Source organism: Triturus cristatus, chromosome 7 (genome assembly GCF_964204655.1).
Source record: "Triturus cristatus chromosome 7, aTriCri1.1, whole genome shotgun sequence".
In the NCBI taxonomy this organism is placed as follows: Eukaryota; Metazoa; Chordata; class Amphibia; order Caudata; family Salamandridae; genus Triturus; species Triturus cristatus.
The window spans coordinates 562,947,319-562,968,708 of record NC_140590.1 but is presented as its reverse complement, the minus strand read 5'-3'; the positions used below and the strand labels follow the sequence as shown (position 1 = coordinate 562,968,708).

At 43.9% G+C, this 21,390-nt stretch overlaps 1 protein-coding gene across 3 annotated transcripts in view; it reads left to right on the top strand.

Moving 5' to 3' along the window:
• The window catches only part of LOC146810128 (proton channel OTOP2-like), a 472,387-nt gene that overhangs the window by 379,240 nt on the left and 71,757 nt on the right, over window positions 1–21,390 (top strand). Inside the window, exon 1 of one of the 3 annotated variants that reach the window (XM_085617074.1) lies at window positions 18,617–19,550. The exons of the other annotated variants lie outside the window; for them this stretch is intronic. Coding sequence (XP_085473200.1) covers window positions 19,340–19,550 — 211 coding nt within the window. The 5' untranslated portion in view covers window positions 18,617–19,339. Of the gene's footprint in view, window positions 1–18,616; window positions 19,551–21,390 lie in introns of those variants that run through there. 3 annotated transcript variants of the gene reach the window in all.

Genomic DNA, 21,390 nt, shown 5'->3' with positions numbered 1-21,390 from the left:
CGGGTAACCAACTTCATCTCTAAGTATATGAAGTCCCTGTGGCAGGAGTGTGGGGTAATTTACAAGTTCACCACTCCTTACCACCCCCAAGGAAACGGGTTGGTTGAAAGGTTTAACCGAACCCTGAAAGGCATGATAATGGGTCTTGAGGAACCCATGAGGCGTAAGTGGGACATCCTCTTACCATGCCTACTCTTTGCATACCATGAGGTGCCACAGAAATCTCTAGGGTTCAGTCCCTTTGAGCTTCTCTATGGACACCCAGTCAGAGGACCTCTGAGTCTGGTCAAAGAAGGCTGGGAGCAATCTCCTAGGAAACCTCCCTAGGATGTATATAGTTACATGCTGGCCTTCAGGAACCAGACTCGGCATTTCAGGCAACTCCCTGAGGCAAATCTGGAAGCCAGCCAGGAGGAGATGAAGTGATGGTATGACCAGAATGCCACTCTGGTAGAGCTTCAGCCTGGTCAGAAAGTGTGGGTCATGGCCCCAGTGTAGCCCTGCACGCTCCAAGATAAGTGGACCGGACCATTTGAGGTTGTGGAGCGCAAGAGTCCAGTTACCTACTTGGTGGACTTGCGGTCTCCCAGGAACCCCTTGAGGGTCCTGCATGTCAACCGCCTTAAGCCCCATTTGGAGAGGTCCGAAGTGGGCATGCTCTTAGCAACAGATACTGGAATGGAGGAGGAGACTGAGCCTCTTCCTGACCTCCTGTCTGCAACAGAGCAAGATGGGTCAGTGGATGGTGTTAACCTCTCTTCCTCCCTGACCCCTGAGCAACAGAATGACTGCCGCCAGTTGCTGGAACAGTTTTCTGACCTGTTCTCCCTGGTTCCTGGTATCACAGATTGGTGTGTCCATGAGGTGGATACAGGAGACAGCTTACCTGTGAAGCACAAAACTTACAGGGTAACTGACAGGGTGAGGGCTTGCATCAAGGAGGAGGTCTCAAAGATGCTTGTGCTAGGGGTGATTGAGTCCTCAAGCAGTCCTTGGGCCAACCCAGTGGTCTTGGTCCCAAAGGCTGCAGCGCCGGGTGCCACACCAGAACTCCGGTACTGTGTAGACTACCGAGGGCTCAATTCGGTCACGAAGACTGACGCGCACCCAATCCCCAGAGCTGATGAGCTCATTGATCGGCTAGGGGCTGTACGGTACGTCAGCACATTTGATTTAACGTCTGGGTACTGGCAGATCCCCTTGACTGATGGGGCAAAGGAGAGGTCAGCATTCTCCACACCAGATGGGCATTTCCAGTTCTGGGTTATACCCTTTGGGATGAAGAATGCCCCTGCCACCTTCCAGAGGTTGGTCAACCAGGTGTTGGTTGGAATGGATGAGTTCAGTGCTGCCTACCTGGATGACATCGCAGTGTTCAGCGCCAGTTGGGAAGAACATCTGCACCACCTCTGGGAAGTGTTGTTGGCGCTGCGGAAGGCAGGCCTCACGATCAAGGCGAGTAAGTGCCAGATCGGGCAGGGTTCCGTGGTGTACTTGGGACACCAAGTTGGGAGCGGCCAGGTGGCACCCCTACAGCCCAAGATTGAAACCATCCTGGCTTGGGAACCCCCCAAAACCCAGAGAGAGGTGAGAGCCTTTTTAGGACTCACAGGGTACTACAGGAGGTTTGTCAAGGGGTATGGCAACATTGTTGCACCCTTGACAGAGCTGACTTCCAGGAAGCAGCCCAAGAAAGTGATTTGGACTGACACCTGTCAGAAAGCTTTTGAGGCCCTGAAAGCAGCCATATGCATGGCGCCCGTGCTCCTGGCACCCAACTTCTCCAAAGAGTTTATTGTTCAGTCAGACGCTTCAGAGCATGGTGTGGGGGCTGTTTTGTCACAGATGAATGTGAAGGGCCTAGATCAACCTGTAACCTTCATCAGTAGGAGGCTACTTCCACGGCAACAGAGGTGGAGTGCTATTGAGCGTGAGGCATTTGCTGTGGTCTGGGCACTGAAGAAGCTGAGTCCCTACCTGTTTGGGACTCACTTCCGGGTTCAGACAGACCACCGGCCCCTCAGATGGTTAATGCTGATGAGGGGCGAGAATCCAAAGCTGTTGAGGTGGTCCATTTCCCTACAGGGTATGGACTTTATGGTGGAACACCGCCCTGGTACAGAACACGCCAACACTGATGGTCTGTCCAGATTTTTCCGCCTTAGTGATGAGATCTTCCAGGAGTTAGGGTAGTTCTCCCCACATTTCAGCTGGAGGGGACACGTGTTAGACCTGGCCCCATTGGCGTGGGTCTCCCTTCCATTTTTTCTGTTGCCTCATGTGTTTTTGCTGGTGTTAGATGCTTTGGGCACTGTGCCACTGCTGTCCAGAGCCACAGTGCAAGTGCTCCCTACTGTAAATGAATGTATTGATTAGTGATTTCATGATTGACTGATTTGGTTTACTTGTCAGACCCACGTCTAGTGCACTGAGTGTGCCCAGGGCTTGTAAATCCAAATAATGCTGGTGGGCTTGCAGCACTGGTTTTGCCACCCACAGAAGCAGCCTTGTAAAATGTGTCTAAGGTCTGCCATTGCAGAGCCTTTGTGCAGTCTGGTACTGTCATGCTGAAAGGGCAAGTGCGCCCACTTGCCAGTCCCTAAACCTTCCCTTTTCTTCATATCACACACCCCTATGGTAGACCCAAGGACAGGGTGCATTATAAGTATAAGGTAGGACATGCCCTGATGTGTGTAGCATGTCCTGATAGTGAATTACAGCCATTTTCGTTTTTCACTATTGCAAGGCTACTTGTTCTCCATAGGCCAGAATAGGCTGTTAGATTATTACATGTTTATAATCTTAACTGACTCAGAGAACATGGTAGAAATTCGAGTTTAGTATGCCTGAACTCAGAATGATAAAATACATCTTTTAGTGAAGGTGGTTTTAACATTCTGTGTTTGAAAATACCACTTTTAGAAAGTAGGTATTTTCTTGTCTAATCATTCAAACCTGCCTCTGCTAGGCTGTGTATTCCTTGTCTGGAGTTTGAGTGACAGGGCTGGGAAATTCCCGGAGACAGGGTGAGTCCGCCCAGTGGTGAATAGAGAGATCTGCATCTAGATGGGAGGGAGGAGTTGCACCTGGGACCTGAATAGGGCAGTGCCTGCCCCCCACAGTGCTGGCTCCACCCCCTGTGGTGCGTCTGATGTCTCTGCCCTGTGAAAGGAGAGAAGGAATCATGTCAACAAAGTGCTCCAGGGCTGTGCTTTCCCTCCACAATGCTGGCTCTACCTCCTGTGGGGCATCTGTTGTTTCTGCCCTGCACTGTGAAAGGAAAGAAGGAGTCATGTAAACAGAGTGCTCAAGAACTGGTTTGGACTGGGCAAAGGCCCCTCTGCCCTCAGAGGACAAAGGATTTTGGGGTATAAGTAGTGGGACCCTGATCCCAAGAATTTAGATCACTTTTGGAACAAAAGAAACCTTTACTGAGGAGCGGAACCTGAAGAAACTGAGGAGAGACTATCCCTAAGCTGAAGTGCTGCTTGGGGGATTGGCCTGCAGTGGTTTGCCTGACTGCCAAAGGAAGGAGAAGAGACTTTGTGTGCTTATTTCAACTTGTAAGGATCTCCAAGGGCTTGGAACAGAGCTTGCCTTCTGCTGAAGTCTCAGGGACAACAGACTTCAACCCCCAGCTCCCCAGAGTTTTTTGGAAGTGCCAGCTACTGTTTTGGGCCTTCTGAGGGACTGCGTGTCGCCAGGAGCTGGAAGCGCAACTCAACGAAGCCGAAGCGTGTCGCCGTCGCTGCTGCTGCCGTCGCACTTCTGAACAAGAATGTTGCCACTGGAGTTGTCACACTGCACCGCATCGAGAGAAGCGTCTCGCAACGAAGAGGAAGCGTGTCGCCGTCGCTGCTGCCTGCCGTCGCACTTCTGAACAAGGGTGTCGCCGCTGGAGTTGTCGCACTGCACCGCATCGAGAGAAGGGTCTCGCAACAAGGAGGAAGCGTTTCGCCATCGCTGTTGCTGCCGTCGCACTTCTGAACAAGGGTGTCGCCGCTGGAACTGTCGCATTGCACCGCATCGGAGAAAGCGCCTCGCATCCCCGAGAAGCACGCCGCCGTCGAAGCTGCTGCCATCGCATTGATGAACAAGGATGTCGCCGCTGTAGTTGTCGCATTGGGCGGAAGCTTCACGCATCGTGGGAGAAGAGTGTCGCAGTTGGAGCTGTTGCCGTCGCACTTCTGAACAAGGGTGTCACCGCTGCAGTCCACGCATCGAACCGAGAACTTTTCGCATCCCCGGAGAAGCGTGCCACATCTGGAAGATCTTCACGTCTTTATTTCTTTGCACCAGAACTTTGCCGCATTTCCATCGCTGCAACATTGCTTGTCGTGGAAGCGCAACGCATCGTAAGGTACATTGACGCAAAGTGTCGCATCTTAAGAACTGAACTGAACTAAGCTAAAAACTACCATCTTAAAGTAATAGTATTGTGTATTTTTGTCGTTTATGGTCTTGTGGTAAATGTATATAAAGTATTCTTATTTTTTATATAAAACCTGTGTGGTTTCTATTTATAGTGTTGTCACTGGATTACTGTATGTGGTCACAAATGCTTTACATACTGCCTCTGAGATAAGCCTGTCTGCTCGTGCCAAGCTACCAAGGGGGTGATCAGGGGTTATTTTAGGAGTGTACCCCCTTACCCTGACTAGAGGCAAGGGTCCCTATTTATCACAAGTACCTAACAGTGCCAACTAGAGACCCCCAAATCTAACAAGGCCCATGAAGGGCCTTAACTGATCCTTATCCATGGGGGATGGCCGCTTACTGAATAGCGGGCAGTAAGTTCCTCCTAGGTTTTATTCCTAGCGCTGATATCTCATAGCCCAAATACTGAAGGTGCTCCACCCAAAAAAGAACATTTGCCTTTGCGAAGAGTGAGTCCAAGATCTGCAATCCTGTGCAACACTGATTTCAGAACTTGGCTGTGTTCAATAACAGACTTTACAAACACCAGGATATCGTCCTGAAAAAATACGGCTTTGTCAATACCCTTAAAGATTTCAGTGAAACACTCTAGCCACTGATGACAACCCATAGGGCAAATGTGTGAACTGAAATGTTCCTTCTGTGGTGATGAATGCCCTTAGGTGTTTGGAACTCTCGCGCAACTTTATTTGATGGTACGCACTCTTAAGGTTGAGCTTGGGAAAAGAACTTTTAAGTAAGAACAATGTCCACAAGGAACTTATTCACAATAATCCATTAGCAAATATGGAGTAAAAGATATACTCCCAGCCGATTTAATCAAAAAGCCAAGGAAACGTACTTAGTTAGTCTGGAGAACTTATTTACTTCAACAGAAGCAAAAGCAATTTATTGCACAATTTCACAATTATATCATAAACATTTTTAGTTTTTCAGGCACAAAAGAAAGATGGTGAAAAAAGTGAGGATAGAACCCAGTGAAAATAATCGTAGCCTACAAAGTGAACTTAGTGTTTAATAGGTCTTTAAAAAAAAACAATGAGAGGCATGTAAGAGTGTAACGAGTCTTTTTTGCTCTCCCTTTGTTGGTGTCGACGACGTTTCAACCCACTCTGGGTACGAGGTCTCTTCAGGACAATATCTGGGGACTACAAACAAGGAAGGAATGAGTGCCCGAAATGTACTAGACTTATTAGTTGTCTCAAGGCTCCAGTTTTTTATTGGCTTACCTATTGTATTCAAATTTGGAATTGAAGATGAGTAGTTGGTAATATGTCTGACGAAGTCTAAAAATACAAAAGGGATATATAAGGAATTTAAAATGTATCCTTATAGGGTATATCTATCTCTATACTTTTAGTGGTAAACATTAGTTTAAGCCCATAAGCAATTAATCCAAATATGAGCGTAACATTGATTATAAGGCCATCTTCCTGTTAGTGCCTGGCCCTATCTTAGTACATATCCAGCGAAACCTAGGTTGGCAATACACTCTATAATAATCATCACTACATAAGGTCACTTACTTGGAGCATCTAATGTCTCCGCTGTATCCGTGAACAAGGGCAATGCTTGTCAAACACAAGGCCCAATTAAACGGTCCATATAATGATCTACAAATAAAATAAAATAAGGAAACAATCGGTACCGGAGGCTACAGTACACATAATTACTTATTATATATATGTAACAACTACTTACAGGACAGCCGTGGCGAAACGGGATATCCGTAATCCAAGTCCGACTGTGAATAATGTTCCCGTAGTGACTACCTGTAGGACATTGAGGCAGAGGTTACTGCCAGAACATCACAAAAGGGTACAGTTTAGAAGGAGCAGTATGTGTAAGTAGCTTACTTTTTATGAAACGAACGAGTGAAGCATCCGATCCAGCCGCGCAAGTCGGTGATTAGCCTCCCATGATCCGGAAGTATATAAATTAACCCGGAAGTACACGCATGCGCAGGGGAGGGAAAATAGATTCAATGGCGGCCATCTTAGAGAGGTGTTTCATCTGATAGTTTCTAGAATTAGTGGCTGTTACAACTGACAACGATCACTCAATTAATGATGTGTCCGTATATTTGATGTTGGACTCAAAGTGTTAAGATTGGCCCGGAATTTAGCGCATGTGTACGGGAGAGCAAAATAGACTCGTTGGTAGCCATCTTCAAGGGTCTCTTAGTACATCATTATTAGTAGCTGTAGCGTTTCATTTAGAGCGATACAAAGATTCATTGGCGGCCATCTTCAAAGGTCTCTTAATACATCAATATTGGCAGCTGTACCAGTTCATTTAAAGCGATACATCGCTTACTAGTAAAAAAAAAACACAATTGTGTGTCATTACATTTGATGTTGAACATTTAAATACCTTAACCTCTTATTTCACATTGTCTCAGAAAGCATCTCATGAGGACATCAGTACATCAAAAGTTATAATAGAAAATCGAAAACATTCATCAAAAACCCATAGAGATGTATTGGTATATCATTCTACCTGATAGTGTTCTAATACAGGCACCATAACTTTTGTTTGAATAATCCATATTCAAACTTCCAACATCCTTATTACGATCTCCCCTGGTTATAGAAGGTGGGCAGAAAGGTAGTAAGGCGTTTCATTTCCTTATGCGAATTAAATGACATGTTCAAAAATCAGATATGAAGTAATTAAACGTTATCATGAATAGGGCTTATTCCAGTTATACTTCAATGCAAACTAATGAACTTCCGCCATTCCTCTAAACTGTTCAGACCAAGAGTTGTCGATTGACACTTATCGATCCATTTACATTCCAGTGTTTGTAGCAGGATTGACATATCACCTCCCCTAGGTGGCAGTTTAGCTTTTTCAATTACCTGCCACCTGATGTCATCGGATGAGTGAGCTTTCTCCTTATAATGCTCGACAAGTGGAGCATTTTCAATAGAACACCGTATTCTGCTACGGTGTTGGCAGATACGGTTTTTAACTGGCTGAGTGGTTTGTCCAATGTAAATTAGCTCACATGGACACCAGATGCAGTATATAACATTACAAGTCGAGCAGTTCGAAAAATCGCGCAAGATGTAATTAATGTTTGCATGTGAGAAGGACTTGGTTTCCTTAGTAAATTTACAAACGATACAACTACCGCATTTATGGTGTCCAGTTATCGGGGGTAAAGACCAAAAATCAGTAAGACTGCTTTTAGTTTTCGTGATACTTGTGTCAGAATGGACCAAATGATCTCTTATGTTTTTCCCTTTTCTAAAGGAAAACATTGGCAACTCATGACCGATGTTAAGGGTATTCAATGTGAGCCAGTGTCTTTTTATGGTCCTTTGAATTTGTGTGCTTAAGGGACAGAAAGTGGTTACACATACCAATTGGGTCGATGGTATTTTTGCAGATTTTTCCAAGAGTGTTTCACGAGGACTAAACCAAGCGCGTTTCATTGACGTTTTAATCAATCTCTTGGGATAGCCTCTCTCTTTTAGTCTTGTGCTCAATATGTCTGCCTCTCTGAAGAAATCAACCTCCTCCGTACAATTCCTTCTGAGCCTTAAAAATTGTCCATAAGGAAGGCCATCCTTCAAGGCTCTAGGGTGAAAGCTATTGTACTGTAGGAGGGTATTTCTATCCGTGGGTTTACGGTATAGAGTTACATCTAGGTGATTGTTGTTATTTCTGATTTTCAAATCCAGAAAGGGAATTGACTCTTTGTCAGAGTTCGATGTAAACTTCAAGGATGTTTGGCATTCATGTAAGTATTTGATGAATGATTCAAGATCTACTTCATTTCCCTTCCATATGAAGAAGATGTCATCAATATAACGCCTCCAACATCTTAAGTTGTTAATAAATGGGTTGGAGGCGTCATAGATGTATTTCTCCTCAAATGCGCCAACATAAAGGTTCGCTAGGTTTGGCGCAAAAATAGCGCCCATAGATGTACCTGAGCATTGTTGATAAAATGAGGTATTGAACTTGAAATAGTTCATAGTCAAAGATATTTTGACAAGATCAATTATAAAATCCGTAGGGACCAGTACGGGACCTGGACGAGTGTTTAAAACGGATTTAATGACTTCCATACTTTCTGCTTGCGGTATATTAGTATAAAATGACTCTATGTCCATTGTAACTAAAGTCTCCTCACTGGGGTCAAAGTCCATCCCTTCTATTAGGTTGATCATATATGTACTGTCCCTCACATATGCAGGTAGGCCAAGTACATAGTCCTTGATAAAACTGTTTATATAGTTCCCGAGGGGTTCTAGAACCGATCCACAACCTGAAAGGATAGGTCTGCCTGGTGGATTGGCAAGATCCTTATGCACTTTCGGTAATGTATATAGGACTGGGGTCCTTGGTAGTTTTACATTTAGATATTCAAATTCATGTTTGTTTAAAAAGCCTTCATCTACTCCTTTCTGTGTGACCACGAGTATAACTTTTACTCCATATTTGCTAATGGATTATTGTGAATAAGTTCCTTGTGGACATTGTTCTTACTTAATAGTAATACCCAGTTCACAGGGACATATGGGTCGCTCCTGTTTGTTATAAATATGGGAAAAGAACTTGGCATATTTTAAGGTGGAGATCAACTCGTCTATATTAGGTAAAGGAAACGTGTCTGCAACTACACACCTGTTAAGGGACCTCAAGTCTATACAGACCCTGAGTTTGCCGTCAGCCTCCTTGGTAATCACTACTGTAAACACCCAATTAGAGACCTCTATGGGTTTTATCACCCCACCATCCAACATCTTTTTTATGAGAAACTTCACTTCATCCCTCACAACCAAGGGTACTCTCTTCAATTTATGTTGGACTGCTACAGCGTCTTTCTTTGGCAATATTTTGTGGACGTATCCTTTGAGCACTCCCAACTCTCCTCTAAAAACCCTACCAGACTGTTCAAGAATATCATCTAATCTCTCATTATCCACCACCATGACTTGTGAGTGTGCCCTGGGATTCATAAAAATATGGGGATCATATAGGTGAATCCAACCTAAAATGGGTGGTCCGTTCACTGCCATATACACCTTGTCTTTAGTGGACCTAATGGAGAATAACCCACAGGTGATATATCTCTGGGTAACAAAGGTCTTCCCCCCTCACTCATGATCAAACATTTTCTTAGGAATTATAGAATATCTAGACCCAGTGTCTACCATTAGGGAGAACCGCTGCCCAACGACCAAAAACATAGCTTTGGGTCTGTTTCCCCTCTTGTCATTGTCATGAGGTTCATCATCATTGCCAATAATAAGAATTCTATCGCTGTGGTCTTTCTTCCACACCTCACTATCTTGAACAACAGATGGTATAGGACGTGATCTGGTTTTGAACATCTTTGCAAAATGCCCTAAACGACCACATTTGAGGCATTCTTTATTCGTAGCACAACAGAATTTGGAGTCAGATGCATGCCCATTGCCACCACACCTCGAACAGGATTCAACAGGTAGTCTTGTAAAGGAACGTTTCTTGCTGATTAACTTGTTTTGGTTCCTGAGAAGTGCCTACCTATTGGAATCATCATCTCCTTGGTCACTTCCTTCACATGCATATTTATCAGAAATAGACTGCTCTACGACTTTCAAGGTAGGATTCTTGGTGGCCCATAATCTTTCTTGAACTTTTTTGTTATTACATTGCACAATCAACTGGTCTCATAGTAAATCATCAGCCATGGCATGGAAATTACATTTTATGGAAAGTTTCCTTAACCAGGCAACACATTTGTCGATAGATTATTCACTCCTTTGATGGTGAGTATAAAATTTACAAAAATTCATTACTAAGTTCTCTTCTTTAGCATATCTAACTTCGAGCCTACATATTACTTCTTTATACTTATCTGGCATGGGTTCCCCATTGGCTTGTAAAGCTTGTAGTAAGTATCTGAAAAAATTGTTGGCCCTCCTTGCCCAGAGTGCTAAGTAAAAGTGCTTTTTTTCTTTTCGCACTGAATTCTTGTCCATCCAAAGCAACTAAATAATTATCAAAAATGACTATCCAGTCTTCCCAAGGTCTGGAAGGTGTACCAGGTTTAATTGAGAATTGAGGAGGCGACACAACAGAAATATGTTGAGCAGACACGGTAATAGGTAGCAATAATAATGTTAAGTTATATTAGTAATGATATGGTAGAAGAAGGTGTGCACATCACCATGAGTAATGTGCCGTAAGTAAGATGAGTGAGGTGAGTGTGTCACCGAAGGCACACTTGTAAGAAGGCCAAAGAAGAGAGGAGCGTTGAAATATTTACTAATAAATACCTGTGGTGTGCGTGTCACCTTAGTAACACACGTTGACCCCAAGTTGTCCCAAGTTGAGACAAGCTTTCCGTGTTTGTGCATCGATGATGAACTGGGACACGCTAGTGGTGTGCATGTCACCGACGCTAGAGTGGTAGGCAAGATATGCCATATGACTGTGTACGGCACAGAACTCTCAAGTCATACTCAAGTCGTGTGCAAGACGTGGTGCTTGACTTGCGCCTTGTAATTAGACAAACATGGCACAATGATAGAAAAGGACCCAATATGGCTGCCGTACGTATTGTGTGTTGTGTGTTCACGTCGTACGTAGATGCAAGCTGCAACGTTGACTGCAGGTGCAAAGAGGCATAAATTCCGCTGTCAGATATGGCCACTGTGCGTGCTAGCGTGATGACGTGCTGGTTGGCAAGACTGGTTGGTAAGATGACGTCACGGGAAGCCGGGAAGCTGGGAAGCCGTCGAAGGTAGATAATATGCTCACTCTCTTTAGGAGGTCCAAGACACCCCACTTTCCAGAGTTGAGGGTTGTCCTCTTTCGGAGGTCGAGGACAACATTGTGGGAACCAGTAATGGCACAAACACAAAGGAAATGGTCCGAAGTGTCTGCTGCTGGACTCTGCATGCAGGAAGCTAGGTAAGAGGCTGCAAAAACTCGTCTGGTCATCGCAACAAGATCGTCTCGAAAATCTGTGGTAAACAAAGCAACTCTGGACGCTTCAGTAAGGTAGGAAACATCGACTTTATTCAGAGCCAGCAGCATAAGGGACACTTCACAGCTGATCAGTCGAGCAACTGACATGACAAGAATGTTCACACAGGAACACCACTAGAATCTACCTGAAGAGTTCAAGATGGGTAAGAGAGCAGGAAAACAAAGAAAGGGCTATGGCATAACTTATATTATGTTATGTTATGTTATGTTATGTTATGTTATGTTATGGGGGATTTATGGAGCGCACGGCTACTCAAAAAGAGTGTCCCGGCGCTGAAGTAATACCTCGAGAAGAGAGAGATTCGACATTTTATCATTCCTACAAGTCAAAGATTATTGATGGAACAACCAGGTCTTAAGTTGACGTCTGAAACTGAGAAGTTCAGGATCACTTCTGAGGGAATAAGGGAGCGAGTTCCATAATCTACTTACGATCACCTGGAAGGAACGACCTTCCTTCCTTGTTAAAAAAAGTGTTGGCACCACTAGCAGGTGTTGGGTTGAAGATCTTAGCGTCCTGCCCGGACAGTAGGGAGTGATTCTCTTTCTGAGATACAAGGCTCCACTGTCGTGTAAGGCCTTGAAAGCTAGAACCAACGCCTTGAAGTTGATTCTGTTCTTTACTTGGAGCCAGTGTAGCGTTTTTAGGTGACTAGCTAAATGGGTCCTAGGCCCGACCATCAAGATAGCCCTGGCCGCCACATTTTGTACCAGCTGGAGGCAATTTACTAAATATTTCGGAATGCCCAGGTAAAGGACATTCGCATAGTCCAGTCTAGAGGTGATCAAGACTTGAACTATCGTCTGTCTGTGGGGCAGAGGCAGAAGTGAGAGAACATTTCTCAGCATTTTTAAGAGCCGGAAGCCCGTACCAGTCACAGATTTCACCTGCAACTTCATAGAAAGATTCAAGTCTAATAAGACTCCAAGATTTTTCACAGTGGTGACAGGGCTAGGGGGAGACGGTTGGTCCTGGCGCCACCAGCATGCAAAAACAACAGTTGATGGACAGAATGCAGAACAATGTCATACACTCACCCCAGTAGAGAGATCTGGGAATAAATCCATCGTTTTTTTGCTCACCATGCCATTCCAGTTTGAACCCAGCCATATGCAAATCAGTCTTGACCCTATGCCTCATGGGAACAGTCCAGCCCAAACTGCCAAGCCAGGTTCTCCCTGGACTGGGAACAAGCATCCTAGGACCGGTTTCGGGGTTTCACCCCTCTTCAGCCAGGATAGCTTGATTCCAGTGGCAAGGAGAGCACGGGACCCACGTCTGGGCATACTCGTCCCACTTGGGGTGACAAATGCAAAAACAACAGTTGATAGACAGAATGCAGAATAATGTCATACATTCACCCCAGTACAGAGATTTGGGCCTAAATCCATCGTTTTTTTGCTCACCATGCCATTCCAGTTTGAACCCAGCCATATGCAAATCAGTCTTGACTCATGTCATACATTCATCCTAGTAGCTTTAGTGAGATAAAGAATGATGATGGATTCAACCCAGATCTGTGACTGGGGGTGAGTGTCTGAAAAGTTTCAGCGCTCCGTCCATCATCCCCTTGTGATAACTTATAACAACATAACTTATAAGTATACCACATACTTTGTGGAAACAATGAAGGAAAATGCTTCCATGATCAAATGATCAATTAGACTGTACACAGTGACCTCACATTTCCCATTTCAGCTATAAGTAGTTAATGCAGTACATTCTGATACTATTAGTCCTGTCTATTATGGGAATAGCAAATAAAAAGAGCCACGTTTAAAAAACAAGATACATCTGCCAAGAGTCAGGTTGAGATCTGCAACTTAATGTGGTTGTTTAAATATTGAATTCACTGAATTTTTTATGTAATGCAGAGGATTTACTTTGGTTTAAAAACATACTTGAAGCCCTTTTCAATGCTGTGCTTTTATTGGTATATATTTGTCAACTATTTTTTAATTTTATGTATTGCAATTTAGCTTTTACCTGCGGCCTGGTACTTTGTTCAAATGGAAATGGGATCTCTGAATTTCCGTCGGAACAGTGCTTCTTCTTCACACTCTCTGCATGGACTCCTACCTCACTTTGTCTTCACATTGCTTTTTCCTCACACTGTGTCTGCACAGTGCTTCTCCACTTCTTCACAGTGTCCGCATGGGGCTTCTCCCTTAGTCAGTTTTCATATTGCTTCTCCCTCACACTCTGTGTGCACAGTGCTTCTCATTCACTCCTTCACAATGTCTGCATGGGTTCCTCCCTCACAACGTCTTGGAATTGCTGCTCCTTCACACTGTGTCAGCACAGTGCTTCCCCACCCCCACTTCTTCACGGTGTCCGCAGTCTGTTTTCATGTTGCTTCTCTCTCACACTGTGTCTGCACAGTGATTCCGCTACACTCCTTCACAATATCTGCAAGGGCCTTCTCTCTCAGGGTACACACTGCTTCTCTCTCACACTCTGCACAGTGTTCTCCTTCACTCTGCCTTCAGAATACTTCTCCCTCACGCTCTGCCTGCATGAGACATCTCCCTCACTCCAGTTACAAAGTGCTTCTCCCTCACACTTTACCTGCATCATTTTTCCTCCTAGCAGTGTACGGAGAGCATCTTCTATATTCACCCTCTGCACAGTGCTTATGTCTTTGTCACAGTGTTTATTTCCCACTCTGTCTTCCCAACGCTGTTCTTCTGTTCTCTGTATGCACAGGAAGCTCCGTCATTCTCTGTCTCTCATTATTCTTTTCCCACACAGTCTGCCAATACTCATCTCTCCATGCACTTCTTGCACAGTGCTTGTCCATTACTCTGTACCTGCACAGTGTATCTTCCCCCTCACTTCCCGTCCAGTGCTCCCCCTCACACAGTGCTTCTGTCTCTCTCTGCTCATCCTCTCAGTGGTTCTGGCATGGCCATGCTATCAAGCTCTATGCACAAATGGTTTGCATCACTTACCCATAACACACTGCGATTCTGTCTATGATAGGAGTTCTCGTAGACTTTCCTTTTTATACTGAGTTTTTTTTCCCATCCATTTGCGATGCTGGAACAGCACATTTAAAGTTTATCATGGAGCAATTTCTCTTCTTTTGAATTTAGATATAAAATGGTGATTTCGTCCCCAGACACTCCAGCGAGACTTGATTTCAGTGCCCTCTTGTCTATGTTGAAGTCACAGTATTTCTGAATTTCAGTGAGTCACCCTCATAGAGATTTGAATGCGTTAGCTTCAGCTGAAAGTTTACCATCAACCTATATAATAATTTTTTTTCACTGTAAATATTTCCCTTTCGTTCAATGCCTTTGGCTGTTCTGGAAACATTTCATCAAACTAATGGTTTCCTCCACTGATCTCCTTGAATTATGAGTCCTCCACAGCTGCATATATGCCAGGCATAATCAAGCACACGTGAAAATTCAATTGGTCGGAGCATATTTTGATCATTTGTAGGCACTGCTTGCTTGCCTATTCTATAGATTAACTCATATCTGCTTTCCCTCCTACTTTGATGAAATGTGTGCAGCTTCATGTAACATTTGCTAATGATCAATGTCTAATCTTTTCAATTGGAGTCAGGGTTGTAGTCCCTCTTCTTCGGACAGGACAGTTGTCACTCTGTCAGCTGTATACTGTTGCTTGTTGCATAACCATTTTTGTGATATTCTATAGCGCAGTGTTACCAAGTACCAAATACCACATTATTTTACCTTAATATCAGGCTTGTCATATCAAGCTTCTTACCAAGTTTTTACTGTTCTTCTAGCAAATATACATCAAACATTTTTTTACAACTAGACAAACACAACTGACAATAATTATCCTAAAAAAAATCATGAAACAAGCGCACACATTTGTAACGTCTGCCTTCCCATGAAGTTTCTCACTCATGGGTATGGCTGCATGACAGTCTAAGTTGGGGACTCAGACAAACGTTCAAAGGGCACCTGAACCGTAACTGGCGAATTGTGTTCAAGGAAGGACTCTATCAAGCTATTTAGAAGGGTACAGTAGAATGACTGCACTGTCATAAATAGTTTAAGATAAGCCTGGGCGGATTCGCGGAGTTCTACTATGTGGCACTCCGCGCAGTGCAAGAAAAACTCTGCTGAGCTATGCAGAGTTCCGCAAGTGGTGGAGTAAGTTGGATAAATGCTGTTTGCAGCGATTTTCAGTGCCAGGTGCTTGTCTGCACTGTGCAATCATCGCGATTGGCACCATGCACAGAGCAAGTGGGCGCTGCTTCCTTTCTGCTGCTGGAGTAGATTTTTACTCTTGCAGCAGCTTTCTCAACGCGAATGGACAGTTTCTCGAGAGCATACGCGACCACTCGCAATGAGAAATCTGAATGCCTGAATTGAGAAATCTCGCCGGGAGGTTGATTTTCCACGTTCGCCAACTTGATGTTGACGATCGCGAACGAGGAAAAATCTAGCCAGAAGGTGGATTTTCCTCGCTCAAGCTCGGCAACTTTACGTTGGCGAACGAGAGCGAGGGTAAAAAATCTGCTACGCGGAGCGGATTTTTTCGGAACACCGCGAACTTTGCGTAAAACGGAGTGCAGAAATCTCCGCAAACTCCATGAGCAGAGCGGAGTTCACCACCCAGACTTAGTTTAAGATTGTCCTGAAGAAAACCCATGGATGATTATTCCAGTTTGGGTGAATCCATCAGCTAAGCAGGGGGGAGCAATGAGCAATTGGAGTACTGAATATTTTTTGGACAGCAAAGATTTTCTCTTGATCAGCACTTTTAAACTGTTGTCTCATCACACTTCTTCTGTGCTGTTGTATCAGTGTCATTTTAATATATCTTTCGGCACTGCACTTTTTTGAGCACTGCACCATCTTCACCTGTGTTACTACATGCAATATGAATTGAACAGCACAGTTTTCTTTCAGACCTTTATCCTGTTATCATTTATTAATTTCTTTAAAGCATTTATTTATTCAATGTTTAAAACAATGATACAATATAAAACCTACATAACATTGTTTAGTGCGGTTCATCCCCAGTTCTTAAGAAGATGATAATCTATACAACAGTGCCTCCCAATTTTAAACTGGGACACAAGATCCTGATACCATTTATGTATGGACAGCAAACCCTTGTCTCAATTGGAGATGAACTGTTGTGATTGTACAAAAATACGTTTTCTGAGAAACAATACATTATGAAAGCTTAAACATACCAATTGTATGTTACAGGTTCATATTTTACCAGATGAACCATATTTTAAGAATAGTTGAAAACCAAGGTTGAGCTCTGCATTTTGGTAACTTATAATTGACAATAAAGCATCAATACACATTTATGCCAGACGATACTGCCTAATACTCATGACGCAGTAAGGTCTCAGCAAATGGTGTGACATTTGTGCAATGAGAAAAAACAATCTCAAAGCCTAAAGGTACCTGAAAGCATGTCAATCCAGGTACTGTTAAACATCTGAAACGAGAAAACCTACCCAAATATGTCATTGCAAAACTTCAGTTGTGCTATGGTTGCAATTGCTTTCTGAAACAGTGCCTTTGGAAGTCTCATGGAGTACAAATGTGGGTTGGTTATCAGCTACCATTAAGGATTTTACCTGCAATTTTGAAATACATCCACGTAATAAATTATACAGACAGAAGAACTTAGTTTGTGAAACTTGCGCTCTGACATGTGATCTCCTGCCATTACAAGAGGTATTTAGGGGACAAATGACTACCTTTAGGATTATTGATGATATTGTAAATCAGACTACTTCGCCAAACAACAACATCACTTTTACAAGCCCCTGGGATGTCTGACAGGTCAGCTCTGGTAGGATTCTTATGGATCCTTCGGTCTACAGATTCCTCTACTCCAGTCACCACAATGGACCGGCAAAAGTTGAACTAGCTCTCATGCACTGGTAGATGTTTCCATGACTCTAGCTTGACTCTTGTAGATCCACCAGAAACAATGAAACAGAAGATTGGTAACTCAGGGCTTTATCTCGGCGGATGGGCTACCTAGTCACAATGGTGACGGATATACCATCCGCCGAAATATAAATCCCATTATATCCTATGGGAATTATATTTTGGTGGACGGGATATCTGTCACCGTTGTGAACGAGTAACTCATCCGCCAAGATGTAAATCAGGCCCTTATTGTTTTTGCCAAGGGTTTGTACTCACGTTCCCAATCACTCTAGGTTTATTTTTTACTTTGTCAATGTATGTGTTCTTGGACCTTGTAAGACTTCCTAACTAGTGACCCCAGGACTGGGGTAGGTTGCATGTTATAAATGTTTTCAGTTCTATTCAGAAGGTGACACAAAATTATCTAAGATACTTTAAAGTTCATTGCCTTCCAGTCCCCATTGAAAGGCTCTACTCAAATGCAAAAAACACTATGGAGCCTACCTATTTAGAAAGGCATTTTTGACTATGGGAAGTACCATTGCTGTAGCACTTTTTAGCATACTTTTACATGCCTTTGTGAATTGGACCCAAACATCTAAAACGAGAATATTTCTACATAATTTCTACAAATAGAAAGGACTGGATCCTCATTGCAAATATTAGTAATAAGACGTTGGATGTCTCTGGGCCAATTCACAAAGGCATGTAAGAGTACTTTAAAGAGTACTCCTTAGTAATACTTCTTGTACCCATAAGGGCTTTTGTGTATATCCCCCACGGTTTAAAAAAAACCCATAAATTTCCCCTGCATGACATTCTGGACAAAAGATCTAAAAAAAAGGTAAATATTTGGCTAATAGCGAAGCAGCAAAAACCAAGCGGCTGCTGTGAAGCTATTCTCAAGGCATCTCTGTCTCGATTACGCTATCTTTCTCCTCCCATTGCTAATAAAGAAATAATTTACAAGCTGCGAAGAGGCAGGTGTTGCCTGCCCCACCCTGTGGCATCCCTTGTGCGCCGTCCCGTTTACAAGCTCCAACAAGGTCCTGCTCAGTTTATGCCGCAGGCCAAGGACCTACCCGGCTGCGCTAAAGAAATGCACCACAAGGCTTTGGTTGGATTCACAGTCCTAATGCTGCTCCCAAACTGTGGATGGTATCAGAGTGAAGAATAATTTAATTCAGAACCTGTTTGATGAGGGGTAATTATGTGCAGTTATATAAAATACCCTACACTGTAATCATGAATGCAGACTGTAATGCACAGCATTCGAAGGGATGATTCCAGATGCTGCAGACTACTCACCCTGTGATCCCAAGGCCATCATGTTCCCCCAGGTAATCCTGGAACCCCTCGGCCACCAAGTGCCAATGGATGATTGCCCTTTCAGCAGGTGATCCAGTAGCCTTCAGGTTTTATCAACAGCGTTGGTTGATTCCAGTCATCAGGTGATCCAGTACCCATCATGGGATCTGAGGGTCAATCTGCGAGTCTTTTGGGTGATCCCAGAGCCTGCTTGGGATCCTGAAGCAATGAGGTGGTTTAGAAATTCCAGGCTATTGTGCAGTTAAGTGCTATTTTAGCCACTGGGCAATATTGAAGGCATCAAGGGATACAAAAGCCATTGGTTAATCGAGGAGCATCATGAGATCCAGGTGCCACTGGTTCGCCTAGGGGCTGTCAGACGATGCTGGAGACACGGGTTGGACCTTGAGCCATCAGTTTAGTAAAGCCATTCGGTGACCGTGACGCCATTTCCTCATCCTGCAGCGCAACAGATTCAAGCTCATGTCAGCCTTGAGACTACAGTAAAGAGCAAGGAATATTTCTGAGATTTCTACTTGTGGATAACAAAGGTTGTGAGTGCTTTCGCGTCATTGTGATCTTGCACGTACCAAAGGCTCCTACAGGAATCGAGGTGCCTGTGCATGCTGTGAGCCTCAACTACTGCTGCTCCGGCCTTTTACTCCAGCTTGCCGGTGCTCCATTAGTGAAGGGTTACCCTGGTACCTCGACATGAATGTCCACAGGGGAGTATTCCAGGAGAGCTCTTGTCTGTTATTGTCCATCCATCGTCCATCAACGTGGAGTCCCGAGACCTCTGGGCAGAGGTACCTTGAGACGCGGCTTGTTGAACCGCAGGGCATCTTGGGAGTGTTCTGAGCATGACCGAAGCATCACCAGGAAAACCCAACAGCCTGCACTGCCCTCTGTTTGTTGCAGAGGGTTCGGTAAGTGATTTTGCATCCTTCGCCTATTGTGGATGTCATATTCCAAATGAAGCAGAGTGTGGGTAAGGCGCGCGGCAATGCAGACTGGCACAGGGACTCTCGTGTTTGTAACTGAGAGCACTCTCAATGCACGCAGCCATGCTAAGCCTGCAAAACTATCAGAAGAATAAAATATGTATTTAAATATACTCTCTTTTAGTCTGTGCGAGGTGCTAAATCCGTAATGTACCACCGATGAGAAAATGATTTTGTATGCAAAATATAAGCATGAAAGATGTGGGAAAATAGACAGTTCTGCACGAAACTGTTGCTTGATGATATCAGAAGTATACCATGGGTGAGATTGAGCTTAGCAGCAGTTATCCTGGCACTCATATCAGTCTGATTAGTGGTGTAGCTAGGGGCGCGCAGACACACACACACCCTCACACACGCACTCACCCAAACGTACTGGAGTCCTAAATCATGCTGTGGAAACTCCTAATGATACAGATCTCTCTGCAGTGGCACTGGAAGCAGAGATACACAACCCCCTGATATCCTTGATGGAGTTCAGATGAAGAATTAAGAAAGAGGCCTTGGCGCATTTAATGTGCACTTAAGTACAAATTGCCATGTGACAAAACGCTGCTAATTACTTGAACACGAAAGATGTGATTACTCTTCATTTGTCTGATAGCAAATTTTGGATGGTGAAGCCATCTTATTTCAGGTTCCATTTTGTGAATCATAATAAGGAATCTTGCAGAGTGTCTGAAGGCCTGATGGCCTGTGCTGAGCTTGCAGTGACCACAAGGCCTTGAGAAATAAAGGACATCTTGAGACTATGAGTGTACTGCAACTTTGCTTCAGTGGTAGAACATTTCGTAAGTCAATATCCAAATATAGGTACATTTCTGTTGTTGACGAGTGATTGGATAAATGATAAAAAGTCCTACTTCTGGGTGATGCCCAATTAGCCTTGCTTTTATAAAAGATTTATCAAAGGTATAAACACCCATGAATTATTGTCTCTTAGGTCAGCCATCTATGGAGCCTGCTTTGATGCAACTGGGTTACATAAAAGTCCTACTTTGAACTTTACCACATACCCGACCTTTTTTAATGTATTTATTAATAGGCTTCTACATGGGCATTTTAATATTTTAAAGAATGATACTATTGCTGCTGAAAATGTTCAAGAGGGTTTCTAACACGTATAAAAAATAACAAGTATCTCAAACGTATAGAAGCAGCCTGGAACAGTATCATAGCAAGAGTGCTATGACCCCAGTGGACGCAATGAAAATGGGCCCTGTTTGCCATGCTCTGATAATGCAAAATTGTCTTGCAGGCACCGGTGCCACTGCACATGCTTCCCTAGTGAGGATTACACTGCTGGCCCTGAAAGTACAACAGAGGGTCTTAGTCAGGTGATATTGATGGCCAACGCCCGCCCCCTCCAGCCTCCCAAAAAGTTTTCCAGCACCGCTGTCTCTCTGTGCACTCCTGGGAGAGTGAAGAGGATTCACTATCAAATTTGGAAGTAGACTATGAAGGTGCAGTGAGCCCCAAAACTACAATTAGCTGTCAGGTGGTTTAACACTCTTAGTTGCACATCAGGGTTTCATAGGCGACACTGCCAATATGGTTATAGCAATTTTCTGTCTTGTAGGATTACTGGGACATATAATTCCTCAGTTGAGAAATAAGCTCGAACATGTTTTACACAGGAATGAACTACACATGATAGCCACCAGGCATTACTGACTCATTTTTGTGCAGAACATCACAGTTATGCAACATCAAGGGCACGCCCTAGATTAACAAAAATATTCACTGTGTGATAATGCCATGTGTA